General features: G+C 46.4%; 2 protein-coding genes across 14 annotated transcripts in view; one reads left to right on the top strand and one right to left on the bottom strand.

Moving 5' to 3' along the window:
* The window catches only part of TARDBP (TAR DNA binding protein), a 45,845-nt gene that overhangs the window by 15,930 nt on the left and 14,144 nt on the right, over positions 1 to 15,771 (top strand). The gene's annotated exons all lie outside the window — the stretch shown is intronic.
* MASP2 (MBL associated serine protease 2) overlaps positions 1 to 15,771 on the bottom strand; it is a 28,897-nt gene that overhangs the window by 3,595 nt on the left and 9,531 nt on the right. Inside the window, exons 5-10 of the mRNA XM_083453950.1 lie at positions 7,954 to 8,150; positions 6,708 to 6,855; positions 5,312 to 5,430; positions 3,614 to 3,692; positions 960 to 1,097; positions 37 to 111 (exon numbers count right to left, since the gene is read on the bottom strand). Coding sequence (XP_083310076.1) covers positions 37 to 111; positions 960 to 1,097; positions 3,614 to 3,692; positions 5,312 to 5,430; positions 6,708 to 6,855; positions 7,954 to 8,150 — 756 coding nt within the window. The remainder of the gene's footprint in view (positions 1 to 36; positions 112 to 959; positions 1,098 to 3,613; positions 3,693 to 5,311; positions 5,431 to 6,707; positions 6,856 to 7,953; positions 8,151 to 15,771) is intronic.

Raw genomic sequence — 15,771 nt, 5'->3', positions numbered from 1 at the left:
TGGCAGGAGTGGGGAACCTGTGGTTTCATACATTACCTGGCTCACATATAGGAGGTGCTTTGTTTCCCATGGAATCTCTCCAGTAGCCATCAGGAGCGCACAGGTACCTGCCTACATTAAAAAGTTAAGCAGTTTAGATGTCTGCACAGAGCAAAGCACTCTACAATAAAACTGCTTGGAGGTTTTACTACAATCAAGAGGTATATAAATGTTGTTAAATGTGCCCCCAATATACAGCTGTCTTCTTCAAATCGCTGAAAAATCCAGCTCTTTCAGACTTTTTGCTGTTCCTAAGTATGTAAATCTATTTCCTACCAGTTTTGCATTTTTATCTTCCCTAAACCCTGTGAGGTGTCTTGGCTGGATAATCATGAGTTGCTTGGTTGAGGAATACCCGGATATGCTGCAGTGACTCTGGATTATGTGTGTGAACATGCTGTGACATTACAGCAGCACAACCACTTGCTGGGTGGAGGATATGCATGCAAATGTCAACCACGGTTGAGCCCATTACAGATACATTTATGGCCCTTTGCTTTTCAGTCAAGAGGCATGACTAAACACTGATGTGATATCATAAAAGGCCAATAGAGAACTCTGCCCTCAAGTGTTGATTCACTGTTAGCCAAAATGATACCATACAAGCCCAAGAAAGGAGGTAGCTGCAGGCTTGTTAGGACTAAACGTTTGGAGAAGTAGGCAGAACATTTTGGAAGCCGGGGAGAAACCTCTAAATGGAGAAGCACCGTAAAACAGCCCAACGAAGAAGGCTCAGTGGCCATGGAATGCTGGCTGACTGCAGGGGGAGATAGAACGGAGTATCCTGAAAGAGGTCATGGCTGGCTAAACAAGAATACTGCAAAGTAGGTCCTAGTGCGATTGTCCCATTTGGGACAATGGGGTTTACATTTAAAGATGTGTGTATCAAGCCCATGCTCCCTTAAACTCATTTCTCTTACCAGAACGTCCGGCTTTCAGAGCATAGTAGGGGCTCTTGCATTTGTATTTGATCTCAGTCTGGTATGTAGTTCTATCAGGCCCCGTGACGTACACAAGTGCACCGTTTGCTGTGTCCTCGGCTGGACCACAGTCAACAACTGAAAAGAATGGAGCAACAACAGTTTTAAAATGCTTTGTAAGACTGGGTGAGGGAAACCTAGGACTAGCTAGACTGGAAAAGAACCAAAGCTTTCAGTAACAGGTTACCTGTTTTGTATGTAGAGTGCTATATTCAGTCCCTGGTATCTGGAACAACCTTCTGCATCTTAGCTACCTTATGGATGCTTTGGACTACAGCTCCCATATTGTGCGCCTCAGGGCTGATGGGAATTGTAGTTCAGAACCTCTGGAAGATGCTATATTGAGACAAGCTGTTCTGGTGCAAAGAATCAGATAGGAGTTGACAAAAAATATCCTTGCTTGAATCTTCAGCTACATGGATAAACAGAAGTACTATTGGGTGGCTTCCTATGTTCTTAACTCAACCTGTATCTTACCAGTACAGTATGAACTGGTGCTAGTGAAAATGCTATTTCGCACACACATTTTATGTGGGCATTCACTCCCTGTACTTGCAGTGGGTTCACAGATGGGCTTACCATGTTATCAGGTCAGCCTTTGAATTTAAAAGTAGACCTGTGGAAAGTAGGGGGTCAGCGTATGGGAGCGAGCATCGCTTGTGGGACCATTGTATTATCGCAAGCACATCCTTTACCGTTGCAGACTGTTCTCTGCAGTGTGAGCTACATCACTGTAGGCTGCACATCCAAGTTAAATAGATTAAAAGTCTGCTGAAGAAAACGGTACAGATAGATACTACCCCAAGAGTCCATCATCTAAAGTTACCTAACATCATAGTTCTGTTAAAGGTAAAGGGACCTCTGATCATTAGGTCCACTTGTGGCCGACTCGGGGGTTGCAGCGCTCATCTCGCTTTATTGGCCGAGGGAGCTGGCGTACAGCTTCCAGGTCATGTGGTCAGCATGACTAAGCTGCTTCTGGCAAACCAGAGCAGCGCACGGAAACGCCGTTTGCCTTCCCGCCAGAGCGGTACCTATTTATCTACTTGACTTGCACTTTGAACTGCTAGGTTGGCAGGAGCAGGGACCAAGCAACGGGAGCTCACCCCATCGCCGGGATTCCAACCGCCGACCTGATCAGCAAGTCCTAGGCTCTGTGGTTTAACCCACAGCGCCACCCGCGTCCCTATATAGTTCTGTTAACCGCTAACTAATGGAACTCCTTCATTGCTTACTGCCCAATGATCTTACAAGACTCTTTGTTGAAGAGCCATGTTGTGAAGCACATAACATTTCTCCCGTTCACTGCCATTTCATGCTTTGCAACAAGAACTACATTTCTGATTATGAGTTTGATTTTTTAAAACCTAATGAAACACTGAGCATATGTAGTTTAAACATGCTCCAGTGAGCACCATCATGACTACAGGAATAAAATGGAGGAGCTGGCTTCTGCTGCTCTCATGCTAATCACATTCGACTTTTGAACAAACAACCATTTTGTTGATGGGAGGGCTAAAACATATTTTAAAGTAATAAAAACAATCTATACTCATCCATACACATGCCCAGTGAGCTGCCCCAACTATAAAACATTTTTTGGGGGGAAATATATGGCAATCCGTGTCAGCCTTGGTGGTTCTTAGTGTGCCTATGTTGACCCAGGTGCTGGTGGTGGGGCCTGTTTGCCTCAATTCTCCTTGTTGATCATGCTCTGGATGGCAATTCAAGAGACCTCTATTCACTCCTGCTCATTTTGCTACCCCAGAGCCCTGTCCTTACAGAACAACTGAACCAGTAGAATCCAAATTCAAAGGAGAATCAGCAGATATATTATAAAGACCCCAAAGCTTTGGATTTATTCATTGTGAAGGCTGCAGTCCACAAAATAGAGTTGCCATATTTCAAAAAGTAAAATTCCTGCCACCCACAAATTGGAGGCTTTTTTTTTTTTTTGGAAACCTAACCCAAAAATAGTGATTTTAAACTTTTTGAGCTGTTTCTGCTGCTTTTTCCATCATGTTGCTGATTCGGCAAAATTGCCCCCGATGCCATTTTTACACCCGAAAACAGGACTTGTCAGGAATTTTCCTGACATGGCAAGCCTACATAAAGTATTTAAAATATAAAACATTTTGGAGCTGCAATGAGAACTCTTGTTCCTGCGCAGCCTATAAATATTGTCAATAAAATAACTAAGTTTACAGCTTCCTACTTTTTCCCATCTCCAAGGTGGCTTTTGGATATTAAATTAAAGAAGAAAAACAAATGGAAAAATCCAGGTTTTTCCATTAAAAGCGTAGGAGCCCTGCCAGAAGAAAATGATGGAAACTTTTAAAACCCTGATAGCAACTCTGCAGCTGAATTTTAGGTGCCTGTTGATCTGTACTCCCACTGAGAATATTCCAATTAAAACAAATTTTATTATTCTCTGATTCAAGCATGCTTTGCCTCCTACGCTTTTTTTGTGTGCAAGACTGCTTCATTCTGTCAAACACAATATGGATTCCCACAAGAAATAATTAAACCAGTAATCCATCTGAATATTACAAATCCAAAGACCTCCCTCCACCCACTCCTTCGCATTGACTTACTGATGCACTGAGCCATTGGCTTGTTCCAGGAGCCGTCCTTTTGACATATCGCCATGAAAGATTCCACAACCATCTCATTCTGTGGGAGGGAAAGAGGAAAACAGAAATCCTATTTATTTTCTTGAAAACAATCATAGCTTTGACAGCCCAAATGGATTTTCCCCGGTGGGGAAATATGTCTAGTTCAGCCTGCGAGAACGTGTTTGCCTTTAGTTTTCAATAATGGGTGATATTCAGTGTTAGTTATGTCCAAGATAGAGTTCAGAGAGAATTTTGATTCACTTTTCATTTAATGGCAGACTTACTTGATTTGTACTTTCTGAAATAATATGTGAACTGAAACATGGCTCTCCTTTAAAAGCTGCACTTCTCTGAATTATGGAATGCAGTTCTCCAGCCAAGTAAAATGCATAGACTAATGTAATGTGTGCTTATAAATAAATTACAAAAAATAATGCAAAGGAACACATTGCATTAGGAAAATAGCTTTTCAAAATGCACATTAGGTTTAATTGCATATAAAAAAAATGTGTATTGGGAAATTCACACTTAAATGCTGGTGAATATTCCAATGGCCTTTAAATTAATCACAAACTGATATGGTAGTGAGGAAAATGAAACTTAAGACTGAAGAAACAAGAAACAAAATATTTGCCCATCCCTAATGCAGAGTAGACCTATTAGAACCAGTGGACCCCCAAAAATTGTTTAGGGGTACTCTCATTTTCCTACTCATATTGAAATACTGCCCCTCAATGAGGCCAAACTTAGATTCACAAAATGTTTAGGGGTATGCATACCCCCCGAAAAATACTGAATAGAACCAATGGGTCTACTCTAAATATGCTTTGGTTGGATCAATATGACAAAAACTTAGAGGGGGTTTGTCAAGTGCCTTATGTTCAGCAGGGGAGAGCCTGTCTAAAATCAGCCACAGTGGGAATTGCATAGGTTTGGACCCACAATACTAAATGTATGACTTCCGATTGTTACCTCTGAGCCACACAGAGCCATAGCTAGGGGATCTTGCGCCACTGGCAGAACTGTCCAGATTGTGCCCCCTAGCCACTGACAAATTAGCTCTTTTTTCCACTTCTCCTCCAACCCCCCCTTCAATTCTCCCTCTATTTAAAACCTTTTCTCATGAGGCAGTAATCAATTTTTTTTATTTATAAGCATATTTTTAGCTGATTTTGTGCCCCCCACACCTGTGCCCCTGGCAGGACCCCACCTTGCCACCCTCTAGCTACGGTCCTGGAGCCACAGGGAGACCAGCTAACAGCGATTTACCCAAAATATCTGTGATCCAGGAGGGATATAAGAGATCAGGCAGTCCTTGAGGTATCCTGGATCTAAGTTGCTAAGGGCCTTGCAAATTAGTGCAAGAAACGTGAACCTTGCCTGATAACGTGAGGCCAGTTCAAGCCTTTATGCCTCAGTCTTAGGTGCAGATATGCTATCTAGCCAGCCATGCTCTCTTCCAGGATACTCCATTCCATACCCCCTGATTTTCCACCCCCAGTTGCCCACTAAGTAGTCTCCTCCTCTCTCTCCCAAGGCTGGCGTTCCTTCAAGTTGTTTTGGCCATGGCACTCGGAAAGTCATATTTGCTGTGAATACATAAAACTGTTTTGGTTCCTCAGTTAAATAGTATACCCATATGCTCACATGTGCACCGCAAGGGATGGTTTTACCTACTTCCAAGAGTACGTAGCCGATATCGCAGGAGAGATTGTAGGACTCTTTCATAATATATTTTTCTTGCACTGGATAGATGTGGCCATTGGGTGGCGCTTCAGGGTTGGGGCATGGCAATGCTGCAGAAAGTTGAACAACAACAAAAAACCACCTCATTGCCATTTCCTGTCAAAGCAGATTCAAATCTTGCGTCCATACTAATATGTGGGAGAGGTGGCGCTCTCACACTACATCCTGCTTAACCCCACAGTTGAAATGATGGCTAATTTGTTCCTTCTGCGGTTGCTTGTGTTGTGAATAGGAAGGTGCCTTAGAAGAGCATTAGTCCATCTAGCTCTGGATTGCGGCTCCCCTGTGGCCCTTGAGCTGTTGTTGGGCTCCATCAACGACACCAGCATGACTCAATGGTCAGAGATGATGGGAGCTGGAATTCAAAAAATGCAGGAGCATATATAAATAATAAGCGCCCTGCTGGAGCTTGCCCACTACTCAGATTAGACAACAGTGAGCTAGATGGACTTTAGCCTGTGTAGGGAACGACCTAGCTCAGTTATGTAACACGTGCTTTGTATTCAGAAGGTTCCAGGTTCATTCCTGGGCATGCCCTGGAGAACTATTGCCACCCATCGTAGCCATTACAAATCTTGATAAACTGGGTAGAAGCAGGGGGGTTTTCAGCCAGAACATGGGGGAACTCAGTTCTGGCACAGGTGGGTTCTGGCAACTCTCAGGTGGGTGCCATTGCCATTTTAAGAGAACAAGGAAGGCATTGATGGTGAGTTCCAGCACCTCTTTTCTAGAAAAATAGCACTGGATATAGGACAACTTCTTTAGGTCCTTTACCAGTTGATAGTTAAAGAACTGGGGAGGAAAATGAGCATCCTTAGAAGGCGCAGACACGGGACAAGTCTCCAGCTGGCATTATTTCTTAAAACATCCATGATGGAGAAAGAAATCTGCCTGAGAGCCTGGAGGGCTGATAACAGATAGTGTAGTAGATGGTGGAAGCTGATCTATTAGGGGAATTGGGGCCCAGCCTCAACAGCCTCGGTCTGCTCTCAGTCAGCCCACACCTGCCTTCCTCCTTACGTACAGCTAGTCAGCAGGTGGCTCTGCCTGTCATTGGCACTTACTGCTGGTATCCCTACCTTATGCCTTACCTGCCACAATGGTAGACAGTACTGAGCCAGTTGACCAACAGCTAATAAGAAGCAGCTTCTTCAGGATCCTATGGCTTCCTGCAGCTTGGCATCCTTGTGTCCCAGAGCTGGAGGACCATAACTCGTCCCCCTCACAGAGCTACCATTCCCAGGGCTCCCTAGGAGCCAGGAAATGATGTGCGTACCCAACAGAACTTCACTGCTGCCTGCTCTTTGGTTAAAAGCGATAATCTTACCTGTTGTGGTATATCTGATTTTCCATCCTGTGTGATCTCCAGAGAGGTCCGTGGTGAACTGGATGTTGACGGTGTTGCTACGGGTTTCAATTTTCATAGGGAGGGTGTCCCCACAGAACGGGCCAAATTCTTGCTTGGGTGTTTTGATCTGAAACAGTGAAGGGAAACATCCCAACCTTTTTTCCATCATGGGCTGATCGAGTATCAGCTGTTTGGCTCTTAAGTTGCTTGCCTCAAGAGGTCCACAGCTGTTGTCAGGCAGCCAGGGGCGAACCAGTAGCACTTTGCTGCCTGAGGCAAAGGACAGTATCCCCCTCTCCCCGTTTCGATCTACTGCTTATTTTGGAAAATGGCTTGTTCGCTTTGCATTTGGGCACCCCTTAAGATATCGTAACCAAGTTTTAAACGATGGTTCCTGAGATTAATGAGCAGGGTTTTACCTTGGATAAAATTGGATGCCTGTTTTGAATCAAGATGGCAGACTGAGCCCTTCAAACCTGCACCGATTTTATTGTGTTTTTTTTCTTTTTGCTTGTTAAAGTTTCCTCAGCAACTCCGGGGATGTGGGCTACTGGTTCCAAATACAGAAGCTTCCCGGTTTGGCACCCAAATATTGAAACACTGGCAGTGGGACAGTATCCCCACCCCTACTGTGAGGGGACAGCAGACTAGCTTAGAGGGTCCAGGATATATACTTTATGGTAGACATAACTTGGGCTTCCAAGAGGGGAATGCCTGGGGGCTGCTAGAGAGCCACTACCAGCTAGAGTAGATATTGGGCTGGATGCACCAGTTTAGCCATCTACCCCAAGTCTATTTTGTAGCTACCTGGTCCTTAAATACATGGAACCAACTTCAACATTCTCAGTACATGTGATTCTATTTTATTTCATTTGTATGGGGATTTAGTGTGGATGTAAGAGTATCTGAATTCTTTGTAATGGGAGACGGATGTGAAAACTGGTAACAGTTCAAGCATTCCAGTTAGGTGCCCCCAGAAGTAACTGCAATTTGCTGCCATGCATTGGGGCATTGCAGTGTCCTCAGCTCTTCATTGGTGTAGGATTGTAGCCAGCCAAGTCCTACTCAGAGTAGACCCATTAAAACTGATTGGGCCTAAGTTAGCCATTTCATTGGGCCTGTTCTGAATAGGACTACTAGCATTGGATACAACTTAACTGGTGCCGACCATACAGAAAACAAGTTTCTTTAGTAGTAGAAGACCTGGTGAGTAGGTCCAACTGACCTTAAGGATGTCATAGGGGCATTCCACTTCTGGGTGGATCTCTACATCAAAGCTTCCCACAAATTCCAAGACGACCATGTATCCATCTTCCACCTGGATCCCATAATTGCACTGGGAGAGTTTGGGATATGGGTTGGGATAACGTGGACTGGAAATTTCTCCAGATCTTGCAGTCAGCACCTTATCTACACAATTGGCTGAAAAGTGGAGAGAGAGAAAATAAATAAATCCCAAATTCTTCTCAGGAAAGCAAATGCATTTATAAAGTTATTTGTCAGAAGAGCAGTTTGTTACGGTAATAAGGCCTTTTTTACCCTGCTTTTCTGTTGCCTGCACATCCCTCATGGTGGCTTCCATCAGTTCAAATGCATTTGGACAAAAGTATTCAAGGATTCCTAATGTGTTTTGAACACAAGGAATCTAACGCCTACCAGATTTTATCAGACTACAACTCTCATTGTCCCTTACTCTTGACTGGAGGCCCAAGCACTGATTTTTAGTGCCAGTTCTTTGGAGAGTTCCTGGATATGTGATATTCCTTTTTTAAAAATATATGATTGTTACATTGTTTTGATTTCATTTGGTAAGCCACCTTGCTATTTTATGATGAAAGGCAATAAATAAAAATAAATCCCTAAGTATTGGCCATGCTGACTGGGGTTAATGAGAGCTGTAGTCTAACAACATCTGAAGACCCCACAATAAGCAAATACCATAGTTGTCCGATGTAAGGAAAAGGGGAGAAAGCTATGAGCTTGTTAATTCAATTCTGAAGAATTTGGCTAGGCCTCAGTATTATAGCAGGTCTGATGAATTTCTGAAATCTAGTTGTTCTTGTACTGCTTTTCAAACAATTTCATCTGTTTTTATGGTATATTTGGAAATCAGCTTGAGATGCATGTAAATGATTATTCATAAATACTTTAATAATGGTGACTAGATAATCTAGCTCAATATTGTCAACTCTGACTTGCAGCGATTCTCCAGGGTCTCAGGCAGAGAAGTCTTTTCCATCATCTATTTGCTGATCTTTTTAATTGCCAATGCTGCAGATTGAATTTGGGACCTCCTGCATAGAAAGCAGATCCTTTTATCACTGAGCTAGGGACCCTCTCCCTAATTAAAATTTAGTCTGTCCCTACTTTCCTACCCCCCCCCCAACAAAACATACAATGAATACATAAAAACCCAATGCCAAACAGTCAGTAGCAATAAGATAACTAAGCGTTTGCTGAGAAAGCTGTACTGTGTGGCATATCAAGCAGCCCTCCATTTGGCCCTAGCACAGGGTAGAAATATACTGCTTATCAATGGGGTTTCAATTAAGGTAAAGGTACCCCTGCCCGTACGGGCCAGTCTTGACAGACTCTAGGGTTGTGCGCCCATCTCACTCAAAGAGGCCAAGGGCCAGCGCTGTCCGAAGACACTTCCGGGTCACGTGGCCAGCGTGACATCGCTGCTCTGGCGAGCCAGAGCCACACACGGAAATGCCGTTTACCTTCCCGCTAGTAAGCGGTCCCTATTTATCTACTTGCACCCGAGAGTGCTTTCGAACTGCTAGGTTGGCAGACGCTGGGACTGAACAGCGGGAGCGCACCCCGCCGCGGGGATTGGAACTGCCGACCTTTCGATCGGCAAGCCCTAGGCACTGAGGCTTTAACCCACAGCGCCACCCACAGCGCTACCCACAGCACAGGGTAGAAATATACTGCTTATCAATGGGGTTTCAATTAGTTCTTACCTAAACCTTTTTTAAAAAATCAATTTAACCAATGGCCATTGCTGCAACATCTTTTGGTGGCGAAGTTCTGCGAAGAATGTCACTTTCCCTACCCCCAGTTTTTTGCTTATCAGTTGCTTGAATGCACCCCAATCCAAATCTGAAAATGGGAGGGGAGGAAAAAAGTTTCATAATTCTAAAAACACTTAAAAAACACCTCCGCCAATCTGGTGCCTTCCAATTGGCTTGGAGCACGACTGCTAGGTGGGAGTTGTGAGCTACACCATCAGCTCCAACAATGGTGGACCTTGTCTCTCCAGCTTTGCTCAAAGTTTCCCTGAACTAAAATGCTCCATATGCTTTTAGCATCTCCATGCAGGGAAGGTGCTTTAATGCCTTGACCAATTTAATTGACCCCTGGTACACCTTTTCCAGCCGGGCACCAGCTGGAAAAGTACCGATATCTGCAAACCCTGCTACCTACGTGGCTGTCATCTTTGAATCGGCCTTCCACTTGTTTAAAGGGGAAGGACTGTAGCTCAGTAGCAGAGCACCTGCTCTGGCTGCAGAAGGCCCCAGGTTCAAATCCCTGGCACCTCCAGGTAGAGAGAGACCCCCTGTCTGAAACTCCACAGTGCCATTGCCATTCAGTGTAGACAGCACTGAGATAGACCAGTGATCTTACTCTTTAATGCAGTTCCTAAAGCCTTCTCTTTACATCAGGGGTGGGGAATCTTTGGTCTGACTACAACTTGCATCTCTGATCCATTGGCCATGCTGGCGGGTGGGCGGGGGGGTGTTGATGGGAGTTGGAGTCCAGCCACATTTGGAAGGCCAAAGGTTCCCCAACTCTGGTTTACATGTGCAATTCTGATGGCAGCTGCCCTCCCTGTTTCCTTCCCGATGCTTTCAAAAATACAACCCACCCCTCAGCGGCTCTCTTGGTCGCCAGGCGTGTGTAGGAGTGGAAATCATCCTTGCTCTGCAAAATCCAGCTGTAACTCTGGCTGGCATGCTCGGAGTCATGGCATCTCCCGCTGGACACAGCAGGCAGGATTGATCGGTTACCGAGTGCCTGAAGGAACTCTTGCTTGTTGACAGCGCCTGGTACTTGGCTAGGGCCAGGCAGCTGCAGCTTCTGAATCTGAACTGCAGCAACTTCCTTGCTGATTTATGGAGGAGGATGGAGCAAGGGGTTGACAGACGTAGGCCAGGAATATTTTCTGCCTTCGCAGTGGTGCAGCTCGAGATGACTCAAAATCAGAAAGGCATTCAAGTACTAAGCCTCTTCTCCCCCACTCCCTCTATTTTGCTTCTTTCCCCCTTGACCACATATAACCTTGGAAAGAAAAAGTTTTATTTTCTTGTCGGCAGGGGTGTAGCTAGCTCCTCCAACAACTTGGCACAATGCAGATACGCATATTTAAGTGCAAACACTGGCCTTCATAACAACTCATTAATACTGCTTTAAATTAGTTTCAGTGAATTGCAGCAGTTGATATCTAATCCATATCTATTCATCAGAGTGTTTGTAAATAAGACCCGATTGTCCTTCAGACTTTCTGAGATTCCCCTCCTTCTATTGCATAACTGAATGTATTCTGCAACTTGTGCCATTTCAACAAGCTTTACCCACCACATTTTAAATGCTGGTGTTAGCTTCTGTTTTGTCTCTGACTTTCTGACAGTCGACAGTCATGCAGTTCTTTCTTTACTGTGACTATATCCTGTCAACATCACAAGAGGATTTAGTGCAGTGTTTGGGAATCTTTTTTTTTTCACCCTGAGGGCCGCATTCTGTTCTGAGCAACTTTCTGGGGGCCTCAGGTTCAATGCCTAGCATCTTCAGGTAGGGTTGAAAATCTCTCCAGCCAGACCTTAAAGAGCTACTGGTCCGTCAGTGTAGACAATACTGATAATAAGTAGAGCCCTGAAGGCCTGAACCACATCCAGCATCCGGTTCTCACAGTGGCCAACTAGATGCTCTAATAGGAAGCCTGCAAGCAGGTCCTGAGTGCATCATCAGCTCTCACCACTTGGGATTCCCACCATCTGGTATTCAGAGGCTATTCTACCTCTGACAGTGGCGTTTAGAACATAGCCATCATAGTTTGTGCAATACATGCCTCTTCCATCACAGTCATTCTTGAACCGGCACTAATGAGGCAGGGACATCACATATGCTACCCAGTTGGCACAAGTGGTGTCACAGCATTCCCCGATATGTGCCTGTGATGCTCATGCTGCCGTGTTCTGTAGAGCACTCCTTGTCACAATTGATGGGACAAAGTGGGACCAGCTCTCCCCGGCTGTTACACAGTGAGAACAGACAGCTTCTTGTGGTCACGACAATGGAACGGCTTGAACTGACTCTCCTGTGTTTTATAGCTCTTTGGATATGGCCACAGGGAGCTGCCTTTATTATGGGCTGTATTTTTATTTCGCAGATCTCCAGGCAAGAAAAATCTATAAAGCAGTTTTTTAAAAAAAGAAAAAATGGCTTGCGCAAGAGGAATTGGACAATTTTTCACGCCGTCCTCGGCTGTAAACTCTAGCTGGGCTTTAGGGGCGCCGGGAGAGTGTTCAATTACACTTAGGGCTATATTTTTATTAGAGTAACACTATACTGCCCACGAGAGACTTGAACTCTGAGGAAGTAGCCTGCCTCAACTGGTGAACTCGTGATGGCTGGATGGCTGGATCATTAGGTCCAAAATTAACAGTAGGCTTTGAATTACATTAGTGAGTAACTGGGAAGTTGCTGCGAGTTGGAAGAGTGGAAGCAAAGTGGGAGTGGGTGGGTGACATGCATAGCTTTTGCCATTTCATTGCAGGCAGGGAGAACTTCCATGTTTAAATTATCTTTCTGATATAGATAGCTGGTGCATATAAAAGGCTACTCCTTGACATTCTACTTTTCTATGTGTGTGTGTGTTTCTGTTTAAAGACATGATTCTCAGCCTGTTGCCCTGAAGACCAATTTGTGAAAAGGAGCAAAGTTTTAAAATGAACACATTTTACGTTTTTAAAAGTGTCACTGCTGCTTCCTTAGATCAGACTATTTGTTCACACAGTCTAGCATTATCTTACTGCAGCTTGCAGTGGACTACAACTCCCATCATCCCTAACTGCTGAACCCAACAAGGCCACAGGTTCAGCACCCCTGTTTTAGCTGGAGATGCCAGAGGTTGAACTTGGGACAACCTGCATGCGAAAGCAAAAGTTGGAAAAATGACGCCCTTTCCCACTTCCTTTTTATGGCTCCTTGTGCTTTTCAAGGCTCAGATTAATTCTACTGGATACAACTTTTACCCAGATCTCTTGGGGAAATGAAGTTGTACTTGTACACTTCTTGTCTCTTTGTAGGGTGACTTATCCAGGGGAGGGGAAGGGGGGAGAAAAGTGGTGCCCTAGGCAGTCAAAAATTCCAGTGTGCTTATGGACTTTAAAAGTTAGGCAGACAATGTCTACTAAACATGATGGCTACATTCTACCTCCACTGTTGGAGGCAGTCTGCCTCTGAATCATAGCTCCTGGAAGAGAGTGCCAGGTAGGCTTGGGAGAGACTCTCTGCCTGAGACCATGGGGAACAGCAGCCAGTCAGTGTATGCCAGGCTTCCTCAACCTCAGCCCTCCAGATGTTTTTGGCCTACAACTCCCATGATCCCTAGCTAGCAGGGCCAGTGGTCAGGGATGATGGGAATTGTAGTCTAAAAACATCTGGAGGGCCGAGGTTGAGGAAGTCTGGTGTAAGCCGTACTATGGACCAGTGGGTTGGGTTCAATATATTACAACTTCCTATGTTCTTTCGGAGGTTGCAGAGGAAGGGTTTGCAGAAAGCTTGGTAGAAACAGAGAAAGCCATTTTATTTGCTGCAGGAGACAGTGCTAGGCAGGAGGAAGAGGAAGAAGACAAGCTAGTCACGGATCAAGCATAGCGCTCTGTATGATTGCGCACGAGGCTACAGGCAGTTCAGGAGGGAATGTTGACACGTCTAGCTCCATCTCTCCCTAAGCCGCGAAGAAGCGAATTTATTTATTTCATGCTGGAAAATAAAGAAGGGAGGAGAGAGGGAGAAGAAAGGAAAGAGAAAAAAGAGCTGGTGAATAATAAGCCTTCCTGAGTGGGTGGCAGAAAAATCAAAGACTGCGCCTAGCATACTGCAGACTTTCTGAGCACAATTCAAAGTGTTGGTGCTGACCTTTAAAGCCCTAAATGGCCTCGGTCCAGTATATCTGAAGGAGCGTCTCCACCCCCATCATTCTACCCGGACACTGAGGTCCAGCTCTGAGGGCCTTCTGGCGGTTCCCTCACTGCGAGAGGCCACGTTACAGGGAACCAGGCAGAGGACCTTCTTGGTAGTGGTGCCCGCCCTGTGGAATGCCCTCCCATCAGATGTCAAAGCGATAAACAACTACCTGACATTCAGAAGACATCTGAAGGCAGCCCTGTTCAGGGAAGTTTTTAATATGTGACATTTTAGTGTATTTTTCATCTTTGTTGGAAGCCGCCCAGAGTGGCTGGGGAAACCCAGCCAGATGGGCGGGGTACAAATAATAAATTATTATTATTATTGTCAGAGCTGGCTCCTGGTCCCAGCTCACAAAGGACCAACGCTAGCCGGTAGTAAAGTATCAAAGTCTTTATTGAAGAATAGTTTCCATTTCCAAGCCTCAGCGTCCCAGCTCTACGTCTGGAGTCTAGACCGGCGAAGCTCCGTCTGAGTCTCCGCCCCCTGTACACCAGTTTAAGACTCTAATCTTACTCCACCTCTTCCTTCTCTCTCTCTTCCTCTGGGTCCTACTACCCCCCGGGGTCTCCTCCCTCCTGGACTCTTCCGACGCAGAAGTTGACCCCTCTGACTCCTCCCCCTCTCTTCGGCGGGCTTTAGGACCTGGCTCCCTACCCGGGCTGCCCACCGTGCCGCCCTCCTGTACATTTGAACTTGGCGCGCGCGCGCGTTTAACTTTCCTGATGACCGTTTCCTCGCTCTCTGACGAGGGTGTGGTCACTCCTGCCTCACGTTCTCCCGCTGCCCGCGCGCCACCTGATCCCGATGCCTGGGACTCCTCCCCCCTACTGCACTCTGGGGGGGACGCTGGTCCGGATTTCCAGCTGCTACTCTCTGAGTCCCCTCTGGCCCCTTCTTCCCGAGGTGTCCCCCTGGGCACTCCCCTTGCCCTGACTATGGGGGCCCCTTTCTGTGAATCCTCCGAGTCACTGGAGAGACTCAGAGACCTCGGATTGCTGTCATCGCTGACATTTCCTTCGGACTCCTCCCCCTCGCTCTCCATTTCCTCCCTCTCCTGTGACTCTGCTCCTGAACCCCTGACATCCATCCCCCCCTCGAAGCCCCCCCTTCCCCCTCCCCCTCCTCCGGCTGGGGTGCTGGGTGCTCCGTCGTTGTGGGGGTGAATGGCGGATACAGTTCGTCCCCCGTGGCATGCATCCAGCCGGATAAGTCCGGCTCGTCCTCCTTGTCTTCGCCGACCTCGATCTCCTCTGCTTCCATCTCCGTGCCCCCATGCTCGAACCCAACGTCCTCCCCCAGCACGTCCATGTCCATCTCCCCCTCGGTCCCCTCTGGGTCCGTTGCCTGCCAAGGACCCCCCAGCCACCTCCTGCTCCACCGCTCCTCTCCTCGATCGTCCCACCAAAACGAGCGGTCTGAGGCAAACCCCGAGGGCGAGCCCTCCGGGGAACATGTTTCTATTGCCGGTTCCTCGTCCGAGGTGAACCCCTGGAATGTGCTGGTTGAAAGCGTGGGTGTGAAAAGCCAGTCGTCGAAATACTCGGCTGGCATGGGCCTGTGTGGGAACAAGGCATGAAACTCCTCCTTGAGAAGAGGCTCGTTCAGGGCATAGTCCGGCACCCAACGGTTGGCGCTGGCCAGGGTACCTTCACTGGCGAGAAAATATTCTACTCCCTCTTCCCCCCATCTCGAGTCTAAAATCTCTGTGACCTGGTTGATGGGCTCCCTTCTTGGCGACTCCCTCCTTGGGGGGGTCTCCCTATACGGGTCTGGTGCCGTGCCCTGCGCCTGAAATCGGTGAGGTGCTTTGTAGGGCGTGAGCACCGACCTATGGAATACTGGGTGC

The sequence above is a fragment of the Podarcis tiliguerta genome (assembly GCF_965153285.1).
Source record: "Podarcis tiliguerta genome assembly, chromosome: 8".
Lineage (NCBI taxonomy): Eukaryota > Metazoa > Chordata > Lepidosauria > Squamata > Lacertidae > Podarcis > Podarcis tiliguerta.
This window is presented reverse-complemented; position numbering and strand designations above follow the sequence as displayed.